The following is an 11,481-nucleotide window of genomic DNA, read 5'->3' as shown; positions in this document are numbered from 1 at the left end:
GAGGTGTATTCACCTGGACCCGGGCATGACTTTTCTCCCTCTGAGCCATCTATGGCTGCTTGGTATTAAGACCTGGCACAAGGGGCTCAGCGACTTGCTCAGTTTGAAGCGACCTTTTCACTCTCAGCACCTCTGGTTTCCCTGGACCAACCCCTGCTCTCAGAAGTGAATACTGGGATGGCTTCTAGATGTCACTTTAGAGCCACAGAGTGGGGATCCGGTGGGGGCTGGGGTAGGACAGCACCTACCCTGCCTTACCTGGGAGCTAGTTGCTAGAGTCACAGTGCCACTCCTTCCCTCTAATCTTTATCTGTTTCCAATAAATTAATGTAGACAACACAACTTGTCTGTGTCTCTGTTAGCCTAAGGAGTCAGGGTTCAAATCTCCAGCATCACATGGAACTGAAAGCAGGGCTTCCAAGACAGTCTTTATCCCTGGGCTCCCATCGGTCTTAGACCTGGCTGAGGCCCATGCTAGGCTCACACATGGTGCAGTTTTCCAAGCCACACCACCTTAAAAGGACATCTCCCTAAGAGATGAGGAACAGCTGTCTCTTAGTTGAGGGGTACAACTGCAGTGAGTCTTGTGTTCATTTTGTGGACCCTGGAAGCAGCCAGAACACTTTTGTAAATGATGGGCAATAAGTATCACATTCCCCAGTGCCTGAAGCTTGAGGAAACACCGTTCACTGTCAGGTGGGGAAGACTCAAACCTGAGTAATTTACTGGAATCCTAAAGGCATGAGTACATGAATGTGATGTAAAGCTTCAAAAAAAAAAAAAAAAAAAAAAAAAAAAAAAAAAAAAAAAAAAAACCACCTTTGATTTAGCTGTCCTTTCTTCATGGAGTCCCTTTGGGGGTTGGAGCCCTGCCAGAGCTGCTGCCTTGCCTCAAGCACAATAAACAGCACACAGCAACTACCCAGGCTGCTCTGTGTCTTCCCAGCTGAGTAGACGTAGGCTGTGTGCTTGCTCTCTCTGTGCCTGCTTGCACGACTCTAAGATGGGGATGACAAAGGGGGCCACAACTCAGGTTCCATGGGAGTGAAAAGCAGTTTCTCAGATGTACGATGGCTGGGCAGGACCTGCCACAAGCAACCACTATCTGTGTTTATTAGTTATTGCTCTTTTGTAGAATATAAGGTAAAATATCTCCAGGGACCAGGAGCCCACCAGCCTCTTCTTACATGAATATTCATGAACAGAAGTCACAAACATGGAGAGAAATATCTGTATCCCCAGGATCACTACACTCCTTTACAGAGGAGGATTCTGGGACTAGGGGCTGGAACAGAAAGGCTGTCTGTCCTGTGGCCTTAAGGCTGTAAGACCCCCGGGAAGCTCAGGCTTCCAGGATCTCAGCCCAGGACCGAGGCCACCCCAATCACCATGCGGAGTCAAAAGCTTGATGCAAACTGCACGAGGCTTTATTATAGTTGTTTAACGAGCTAGCCCCATGTTAGCTCGGGCTTCCGTCCATCCACCATGGCGGATGGCTGGGAAAAACAGCTCAAACCGTCTGCATAGAGATCTTATAGGGCAGCATAAGGGGAGTGTCTAGGGGTACGCACAGGCTCAGGATTGGTGTGCCTCCAGGCTTGGAAGGCTTGCCCTGTGTTGATTGGTCAACTGGTTGTTACAGCCCATAGACCCTCCCAGGGTGGTTGCTACGCTCTCTGCATTATTGCTGTGCACCTGTCCGTAAAGCACACCCAGAGCCATAAAGTATAGCACCACCAGCTAACTTCTGATTGGTTCCTTGCCACGAGGCAGACATCTGACTTTCTAGTGACTAGGACAAGGTCAGACAAGAACATGTTCGGCTGTTATGGCTGCCGAAATGGGGAGCTGGTCTCTTCAAGGCTTGTCCCTGAACATCCATCTTTATAGCAGAATGTATCTCCAAACTTCTGTTAGACCCCCGGATAACTCAGGTATCTGGGGTCCCAGGCCACGACCTCGGTCACCCCAATCACCAGGCAGATTCGAGAGCTTGCTGCAAACTGCATGAGGCTTTATTGTAATTTAACAAGCTAACCCCATGTTAGCTCGGGTCTTTCACCCACCAGCCATGGCGGATGGCTTGCAAAAGACTCTGAGAAGCCACAGGACCGAGATCTTATAGGGCAGTGTAAGGGGAGTGTCTAGGGGTGCGCACAGGCTCACTATTGGTGTGCCTCCAGCCTTGGAGGGTTTGCCCTGTGTTGATTGGCCAACTGGTTGTTATGGCCCATAGGCCCTCCCAGGATGGTTGCTATGCTCTCTGTGTCATTGCTGTGTGCTTGTCCGTAAAGCACACCCAGAGCCATAAAGCATAACTTCTGGATTGGTTCCAGCTAACTTCTGATTTGTTCCTTGTCACGAGGCAGGCACCTAACCTCTAGTGACTAAGACAAGGTTATAGCAAGCACATGTAACTGTCATGGCTGCCGAAATGGGAGGCTGGTCCCTTCAATACCATACATGTGCTGTTTAGGCAGATGTCACAGGAGGACACTGGGAGTCAAATAGTGACAGCCTCATGCAGCTGAGTAACATTCTGAAAATCTTTGATGTTCCAACACCTGACCTTGTCTGCCAGTTCCTGCCTGCTGTTGATCCAACTGTAGTTGAGCGATGTTAGCTGCCTTAGGCTTTGCACCGCTTTTACTGAAGGTATTCTAAACACTCCTAAAAGTGTGCAGATTGGAGCATAGTGTGCACTCTTCACACACTAGGCCCTAGGTTCAATCTCCAGCACTGTGATTGTAAGACCCCCAGAAAGCTCAGGCTTCCAGGATCTTAGCCCAGGACTCGGCCACCCCAATCACCAGGCTGAGGCGAAAGCTTGATGCAAACTGCATGAGGCTTTATTGTTGTTTTAACGAGCTAACCCCATGTTAGCTCGGGTCTTTCACCCACCCTCCATGGTAGATGACTAACAAAGACAGCTCAAAGGGGCTGCATAGAGATCTTGTAGGGCAGTGTAAGGGGAGTGTCTAGGGGTACGCACAGGCTCAGGATTGGTGTGCCTCCAGGCTTGGAGGGCTTGCCCTGTGTTGATTGGCCAATTGGTTGTTATGGCCCATAGGCTCCCAGGGTGGTTGCTATGCTCTGCGCGTCACTGCTGTGCACTTGTCCGTAAAGCACACCCAGAGCCGTAAAGCATAGTGCCACCAGCTAACTTCTGATTGGTTCCTTGCCACGAGGCAGGCACCTAACCTCTAGTGACCAAGGCAAGGTCATGGCAAGCACGTGTTACTGTCATAGCTGCCGAAATGGGGAGCTGGTCCCTTCATGATAAATATTTTTAAATAACTTCAAGGGATTATGTGAGATGGGACGTGCTAATGGTGGGGAAACACACAAAATATCCCTGGGTAAGTCGACTTAGACCATAAGGTCTCAATCTGTCCACAACTACTTATGCGGTTGGGCCCTAAAGACAGGTGAATGAGACAATCACTGTCTTCAGGGGGCTCAAATAGAGATATGAACCCAGGTCAGCTTCTGGCAGGTCTGAGTGCTATGAAGTGTGAGGCAGGAAAGTAGTGGGTGCACAGAGCCAACAGAAAGCCATCTTCATGGATGGACCTCTTGGGATAGGAATGGGAGTTCCCAAGGAATCTTCTCCTTAGGGGCCTTCACTCAGGTGAGATCCTGAAAAATCCATGTGAGCAGAGTACAGTTTACTAAGGAGGAGAGAGGGAGCTGGAGAGATGGCTCAGCAGTTAAGAGTACTGAGGGCTCTACCAGAGGTCCTGAGTTTAGTTCCCAGCATCTGCATTCTGGCTCACAACCATTGGTAATGAGATCTGGCACCCTCTTGTGGCCTGCAGGCATATGTGCAGACAGAACATTGTATACATAATATTTTTTTGAAGAAAGGAGGAGACCTAAGCACCATGGTGTGTGTGTGTGTGTGTGTGTGTGTGTGTGTGTGTGTGTGTGTGTGTAATATATACACTAGTTTACTTCTCTTATCTTAAAGAATTCACTCTTGTGGGAACTGGAGAGACAGCCCAGTAATTAAGAACCTTTTCTTCTTCCACAGGTCCTGAGTTCAATTCACAGCACCCACATCAGGGGCTCACAACCACCAGTAACTCCAGTTGTAGGGGATTCAATGCCCTCTTCTGGCCTCTTCAGGAACTTGCATGCATGTGGCAAACATTCACACAATGTGTACACATAAAACCAAAAAATAAATCTTAAAAAAATTGTAGAGGGCTTGTGAGATTAGTCATTCAGGTATGGATTGAGAGATGAATGCCCAGCGGGGCAGTGGTGGTGCACTCCTTTAATCCCAGCACTCGGGAGGCAGAGGCAGGCGGATCTCTGTGAGTGTGAGACCAGCCTGGTCTACAAGAGCTAGTTCCAGGACAGCCTCCAAAGCCACAGAGAAAAAAAAAAGAGGGAGAGAAAGAGAGAGAGAGAGAGAGAGAGAGAGAGAGAGAGAGAGAGAGAATGAATGCCCATAAATTAGACTCAAAGTTGCACACTCTGTCTTTAACATTTGTTGATTGCCCCTCAAAGTACTTTTTTCTCTTTAGTTCGTCTTCCCTGATTCAGGCAGTGTGTTAAACACATTCAGCCAGTTAAACATATACATTAAGTCTTAGGGTAAGAGGCTTTTCCCCCTTCCCATGACCCTTAATTTCCCATCTTCCTCTCCTACCTCACTCTTGTAATGAGAAGCAATGAATGAAGTGGGGACAGCCCTGCTCTTTTCAGAAGTCACCTCAACTCAGAACAAATGACTCCTGGTAAAGCTACCAAGCCAGTCTCCCCCATCCCTCACTGGAATGTGGCCCATGGCTTGGGAAACCTCTCAGAGAATAGGTCCCAAACCATAGATATTCTGGTAATTCAAATAGCCCTAGACCTGAGGCCAGGCCCTTGGGAATCTCTGGACAGACACCAGGAAAATCAAAACTTAGAGGTTAGAAAGGGAAAATGTGGCAGTCGGTCTCCAAGGAGCCAGGATACAGGACACTGGCCAAGAGTCCTGCCTGTAAGTCCCTGAGATGTTTCTATCTGTACTTCCCTCAAAACTCCCTCACTGACAGATACATGCACTGAAACTGGAGGGGGGGGGGAAGAGAAAAACCTGCCTTTGAATATCTAGCTCATTACTCCCAGAAAAACAAAGGGGACACAGAGCTGGACACTGGAAGCTCACAGAGGGGCCTGCACTCCCAGGGTTCCTTGCACTGGGGGAGTCAGTAAGAATGAGTATCTGACCTGGGCAGTAGGGACGCAGGTCTTTAATCCCAGCACTTGGGAGGCAGAGGCAGGCGGATCTCTGTGAGTTCAAGGCCAGCCTGGTCTACATATGAGTTCTAGAACAGGACAGATAAACACTGTCTCAGAAAAAAAAATGAGTATCTGATTAGAAAGGACCAGAGAAGACCCACTGGGGATGACGAGGATGTGTGTGGTCACCAGCAAGCCAAGTTTCCATCCATTCCTTTTCAATGAGACTGTTGTGTTTACCCAAGAAAGGAGCGCTTTGGATACCTGTTCCTCAGGTGCTGAAGCAGGAACCAGCAGACACTCTGGCACTCAAGCTCCTTAAAAGGCAATGCCAAGCCTCTGGCTAATGACGCACCTGCACCCCACCCAGAGACAGACATGGAGAGCAGGAACTATTGTTCCCAAGACACAATGATGATGTAATCGTTTTCGCAAGGGAAAAGAATGTGAGCTCTCTAAACACTCTCCAGCCTGTAGAGCCAGCCTTGCTCTGGCCACCTCTCCTTCAGATAACTGGGCTATCTTCTGTCCCTTGTGAGAACTCAGACCAAACTATCCCTCAGGTCTGGACATAAAGGTGAGGATTTTTCCCTGTGCCTCAGGCCTGAGCCACCCAGTGTTGTCTATCTCGGCCCAGCTTGGGCCTGAGCCTGGCCTTTAGTATGTCAGGGCAGCAGAGGGCAGGTTTTCTTCCCCGTGCCATTCTTCCTTATTCCTACTTATTTCTGTGCCAGTGTCCTGCCTCCAGAGAACAAGGCTAGAGTGTCTTACTGTCAAGTCCCCAGGGCTGAGAACTAGATGGGACCTTAGACCACCATTCCAGTAGAGCTGGGTGTCGTGGTGCACACTTGTAACCCCAGCTCTTGGGATGCTGAGGCAGGAGACTTTTGAGTTCAGTCCTGGGCCACACAGGAAGTTCCATGCCAGTCTGAGTTGCATAGTGAGACCCTGCCTCACAAGGGGTGTGTGTGTGTGCTGGAATGTAGTTGAGCAGTGGAACACTTGCCTAGTATGTACAAGTCACTGGGTACAGGCCTCAACTTTGAAACAAGGGCCGAGAGAGTGAAGGACCGGTGAGTGGACAGAGAAGTGTCCCCTGTCCGCCTGCCAGCATAATTGACTGTGGACCCAGGCACACAATTATGGGATTTACCTTGCACCCACACACCGTCATATTCCTCCACAGCAGTATTATTGGTTGGAGCCTATGGGTCAGAGCTAGACCTTGGTTGTGGGGTTGCCCGGAAGTCAGGTTCAGACAGGCTGGCTGATTAGCTACTGCATAAAGTTTTATTAAAGGAGGAAGCCTGGGGGGGGGGGAAGGATGGGGCAAGTTAGAGGAGCAGGGAACAAGGTTCAGGTAAGCCACGGGCCGTGTCTACAGGATGACACCAGCATCCTATCTAGTCCCAGGTGAGGTGCAAAAGAGATGGTGGGATAAGGGCCCGCTCTGTTTGCGAGGGAATCTGAGACAAGAGGGCCAATTCTTTGGGCAGATGCACGACTTCCTAGTCTTCTCCGGAAGGAAGCCGGGAGGGAAAGGTTCAACATTCCCGAGAGCCAAGGCAGCCAAAACCCCCGACACAGGCCGCGGAGCTGCAGAGCGCGCAAACACCGCCAGGGGCGCTCATGTCCAGGCCACGAGAACAAAGTCCTGGTGCCCGAAGTGGGGCGGAGACCGAGGTCAGGCCGGGACCTCCAATGACATCGCTGCCTGGAGCTGCATGGAGAGCCACGTGGGAGGTGAGATCAAAGGACTCAGGGAAGCCTTCCCGCCCTGTCTCTGCCAGGGAGGCCCACAGACTTCTCCAAGACGCTCCTCGGCACCAGAAGGAGGTTGGGTTCCCACATAAGGGTAAATAACAGTCCTCTCTCATAACATACACAGGAAATCACCCCCTGAGAAAAAACGGCCCACCACAAGCGCGATCTGCACAGAGACACAGATAGACCCCTTCTGCCTTCTCTAGGGACTGGAGGAATGGGGAAAAGGTGCCAGAAGAGCTCACATCTTACCCAAGTCACTTACCCTCTCTCCCTGCCCCGAGTCCCAGACCAAGCCTGTGGCAAAAAGTAGCAACAGGTAAGTCAGTCCACCTACCAGATTCCTCAAGACAGACAGCTCCGACTACCACGCCCCCAGACTAGATAGCCCCAGCCTGCAAGCTCCTTGGGTCTGGCCTTGGCTCCTACCACTGTCTCCTTGTCTTGATGGACAAATGGCTCTACTGTCTGACACTGACTCAGCCCACACCAGTGCTGGGGCCTTTTTTGTTCAAGGTGTGGGAAGACAGGCTGCAGGAGAGCCAAAGCCTGACACTCATTCCCTGACCTCATGGTACCTCACCTCTGCTCCTCGCCCTCCAGCAGCCTGCGATAGGTGGCGATCTCGAAGTCCAGGCCCAGCTTGACAATCATGAGCTCCTGGTACTCACGTAGCTGCCGCGCCATGTCCTGCTTGGCCCGCTGCAGGGCAGCCTCCAGCCAGGCCAGTTTGCCCTTAGTGCTGCTTGAGGCCATATCCTGCAGGGTCTCCACGTCTTTGGCTTTCTCTAATTCACAGGGCTGGGAATGAAGCAAAGACCATAGATAGAAAAATATTCTCTACCTCATTTTCTCCGCCCTCAGAAGTCCAGAGGTTACGCAAAGGCCTGGGGGCCAATGAGGGAAGATGATCCATGGCCAGGAGGAAGTGGGGGTCTGCTCTGAAATTTGTGCACTGATTTGAGTACATCTAGACCATGAGATTAAAAAAAAAATATGAAATAAAACAAACTGCCTACCTCCTGCACTTGATTAACACTGGAGGCCACCGACTGGAATGGCTAAGACCTCTGTCCAAGATGGCACTCCTCACGTGAGTTAAGATTAGAGATGTATCAAACACTCTCTATCAAGAAAACTGGGGTTAGTGTTTCATAAGGAATGAACAGGATCTGGAGGTTCAAACCTGCTGAGGCAGGAGGATCAAAATTTCAAGGCCTTCCCAGGCTCCAGAGAGTGAAAGGCCAGTTTGGGAAACCTATGGAGACCTCACCTCATGCTGAAAAAGGACAGAGGGCTGGGGAGTAGCTCAGTAGCCAAGTGACTCTGGGCCCTACCCCCAGGACCACCCAAATCAGAACCACTCTTTTCCCATAGGGTGCCTGCTGCTTCTTGGGCAACTGGGGCTGCTGTGTTTAGTAGAAGACTCAACCACTGTGGGTCTTCCCACCCTTTCTGTCACCACTGAAACCTCAACTGGCCCATTTGTCTCAAAGCCATCAGTTCCTGAACAAGGAACCATACCCCAAGAATATGTCTCAAGCTTAAGACACTTGAAACTGCAAAAAGTAAGACCAGAGCCAGAACAGAAAGCCCTGGGCAGGGGCACAGGGTGAGCCAGGCAGACTTAATAGAGGGCTTCAGGGGTGGAGAGAGGAGGCTGGAGAAGAGGAGACTAGGAGAAGGAAGGTATCCATGAGCATACTCTCCCCCTGCAGACCTGAGCCTGAGTCTCAAACACCTTCAGGATCTGCCTGGAGGAAATAAAAAAGATGAAGGCCAAGTGCCTAACACACAAAATCCTGTTCCCAGAGGGACTTGAAAAGGCCAGAACTTCTCCTACATGCTTTCAGTCTTTCTCTACAGATACATTCCTTGAGGGGCATGGAGTCAGAGCCCTTCATCAGCTACAGAACAGAGACAGTGCTATTAGAGCAATGAGAGTTAGATTCAAGTGTCAGAGGACATTGTCAGGAGTGGTGGAGGTGGTGGCGGCCCACCAGGGAGCTTCTTGTGTCCTGTGAGGAATAGTGAGGTGTTCCCAGCTCTTCATATGTTTGTTTTGGTTTTGGGGAGGGGAGGGGGTGGCTTTTGCTTCTCTGTGTTGTTTTTGCGGGTTTGCTTGTTTGTGTTGGGATAGTGTCTCCCTCTGTTTATTCTAGACCTGCTTGAACCCCATTGTGCAGCCCAGACTGGCCTCAACTGGAAATTCTTCTGCTTTGGCCTCCCAAGCACTAGGATTAGGGCTCTATTTTATGTTTGTTTTTCATTCATGAAGGGTATGAAAACCTGGGTCTTGGGTAAGTCAGGCAAACGTTCTGCTGATGAGCCAGAACTCAAGCTCTAATAAGCCGTGTAACTCAGACTCCTCTTGAACTCACTATACAGCACAGGGTGGCCTGGAACTTGAGATCTGGGTGCTGGAGTTACAAATGTGTGCTACCACACCCGCCTTGGTTTTCATGCGCTTAAGGAAAACTTGAGTTTCTGGTAAATCTTGTTACTTCTGAGCATAAGCTCAGAATTATTACAAGACAAAACAAAAAACAAACAAACCCAAAGACGATTGAAAAATTTACAAACACATATAAAGGGAAGGCCATGCAATATGCATTGATACATATCCTCTTGGTTAATCGCCTTTTCATATAAAACAGAGCCCAAAGGGAAGCATGAGTGTCACATACAGCCAACACTCCTATGTGCTCAGACACACACACACACACACACACACACACACACACACCACACACACACACATGTGCACACACCATACACCACACACTTATACACATACACTCTGGTGCACACTCACAGACATACTCTCACATACATACACACACCCTCACAAACACACACACTTACACACACACAACCACACGCACACATACAAAAAAACTCACCTCTTCCAAAGGATGAGGGAATCTAGAGAATGTGTCATAGGCAATGACACCTATCCCCTCCCCCCAGCTGCCCTGCTGCCACCCCCACCAACACCTCACCTGGCACTGAGCACCGCCCACCTCCGTCTTCAGCTGCTGGATGGCTTGGTTAAGTCTGTTCAGGGCCTCCTTGCTGTGCCGAGGGCTCTGCACACCTTTCTGCACAGTGGCCTTCATCTCCTCACACTGGGGTGGGGCATCAGAGCAGAGCAGAGGTCAGAGGAAAGGGGAGAGAGGAAGTCAAGAATAAAGCAACCCCCAGTACCCAACAGACGCTGGGTGTCTCCGCCAGACCCTCTTCTCCAGGCATCTGATTCTCTGTGTTCCTGAAAGAATTCAGTGACTTTGATGGACCAGACTGAGAGGCAGTAGAGAGAGCCTGGTGCAGACTCCAGGAATCTGTCAAGGGACTTTAGGGACTGGACAACCTGGGGTTCATTCCAAGAACAGGGGGAGTTAAACTCTGTGGAATCAAGCACTAAAATTTGTCACCTATGACCATCATTTAAGAAAACCCAATGGTAATACATAATTTAAATTTTAAAATTATATTTGAGGTGTGTGTGTGTGTGTGTGTGTGTGTGTGTGTGTGTGTGTGTGTGTCTGTACATGTGTGTGAAAGTGTGTGTGGAGGCCAGAGGTCAGATTTGAGTGTTACTACTTAGGAAGCTGTCACCTTGGCTGTGGGTGGTTTTTTTGTTTTGTTTTGTTTTTTGAGACAGGGTCTCTTACTGGTGTCTAGGGCTTGACAAGTAGGCTAGACTAGCTGGAGAGAGCGAGCCCCAGGAATCCTCCTGTCTCTGCCTCTCCAGCTCTGGGATTACAAGCACACACCACCAAACCCAGATTTTGACATGAGTTCTAGAGCTCGAACTTGGGTCCTCATGCTTGTACAACAAGCACTGCTTCATGGATGGCGATATCTCCCCAGCTGCCCAGACTACATTTTAAGTCAGGCCATTTGTTCTACACTCTGAAGGAGGGATGAAACCAGACATGCCTCCACCCTGATGAGGAGCTGTTCACATCAACACAATGCAAGTTTCACGGAGAGAACATGGGGAAGAGACAGGACCAGATTGTAAAACATCTCCCATAAATGTCTCTTGTGCTCCATGTCCCCTTTCCTGTCGCATGTGCCCAAGGTAAATGGGATACAGCAGATGACTTGTGGCTGGCAGCACTTAGAACACCTGGTGGAGTCCAGAACCCTCAACCCACGTGAGTAATGAGCCATAGGCAAGCCTCACCATAGTAAAGGAGCTCTAACTACTCCACAGCTCTTGAACACCAAAGCCTAGCTCCAACCTGAAGAGCTCACAAAATCCCCATCTCTAAGGACACTCCCTTCCGGGAGCTTTGTGACCTCACTTGGTTACAGTTGCAAAGTTCTTATTGGAGTTTTGAGCTGCAGAGGCTGGAAGGAAAGGGTGCTGTGAGGGTGCTAGGAGGGCTGGAGGGGGAGGCTTCCTCCCGTAGGACACCAATCAGGAAAGATTCCCCAGGAGCATTTGCCCATTATAGGAGTATCTTGTCAGAC

At 49.9% G+C, this 11,481-nt stretch overlaps 1 protein-coding gene across 1 annotated transcript; it reads right to left on the bottom strand.

The window, feature by feature from the left end:
• Positions 1-6,779: 6,779 nt before the first annotated feature.
• Positions 6,780-10,251, bottom strand: LOC113833627 (keratin, type II cytoskeletal 8-like). The gene is made up of 5 exons (XM_027397862.2): positions 10,207-10,251; positions 10,023-10,127; positions 7,583-7,800; positions 7,265-7,296; positions 6,780-6,955 (listed from the first exon to the last, which is right to left on the bottom strand). Exons 1-5 carry the CDS (start codon positions 10,249-10,251, stop codon positions 6,780-6,782), a joined length of 576 nt encoding a protein of 191 aa, XP_027253663.1.
• Positions 10,252-11,481: the final 1,230 nt, after the last annotated feature.

Source organism: Cricetulus griseus, chromosome 2, assembly GCF_003668045.3.
Source record: "Cricetulus griseus strain 17A/GY chromosome 2, alternate assembly CriGri-PICRH-1.0, whole genome shotgun sequence".
Lineage (NCBI taxonomy): Eukaryota > Metazoa > Chordata > Mammalia > Rodentia > Cricetidae > Cricetulus > Cricetulus griseus.
This window is presented reverse-complemented; position numbering and strand designations above follow the sequence as displayed.

Excerpts from the sequence above, each read along its gene's own strand:
- LOC113833627 (XM_027397862.2), bottom strand. The coding sequence starts at position 10,251 with ATGCCTGGAGAAGAGGGTCTGGCGGAGACACCCAGCGTCTGTTGG. Across the intron at positions 10,128-10,206 it reads AGACACCCAGCGTCTGTTGG|TGTGAGGAGATGAAGGCCAC; the intron begins GTACTGGGGGTT and ends GCCCCACCCCAG. Across the intron at positions 6,956-7,264 it reads ACTCGGGGCAGGGAGAGAGG|CTCCAGGCAGCGATGTCATT; the intron begins GTAAGTGACTTG and ends CTCTCCATGCAG.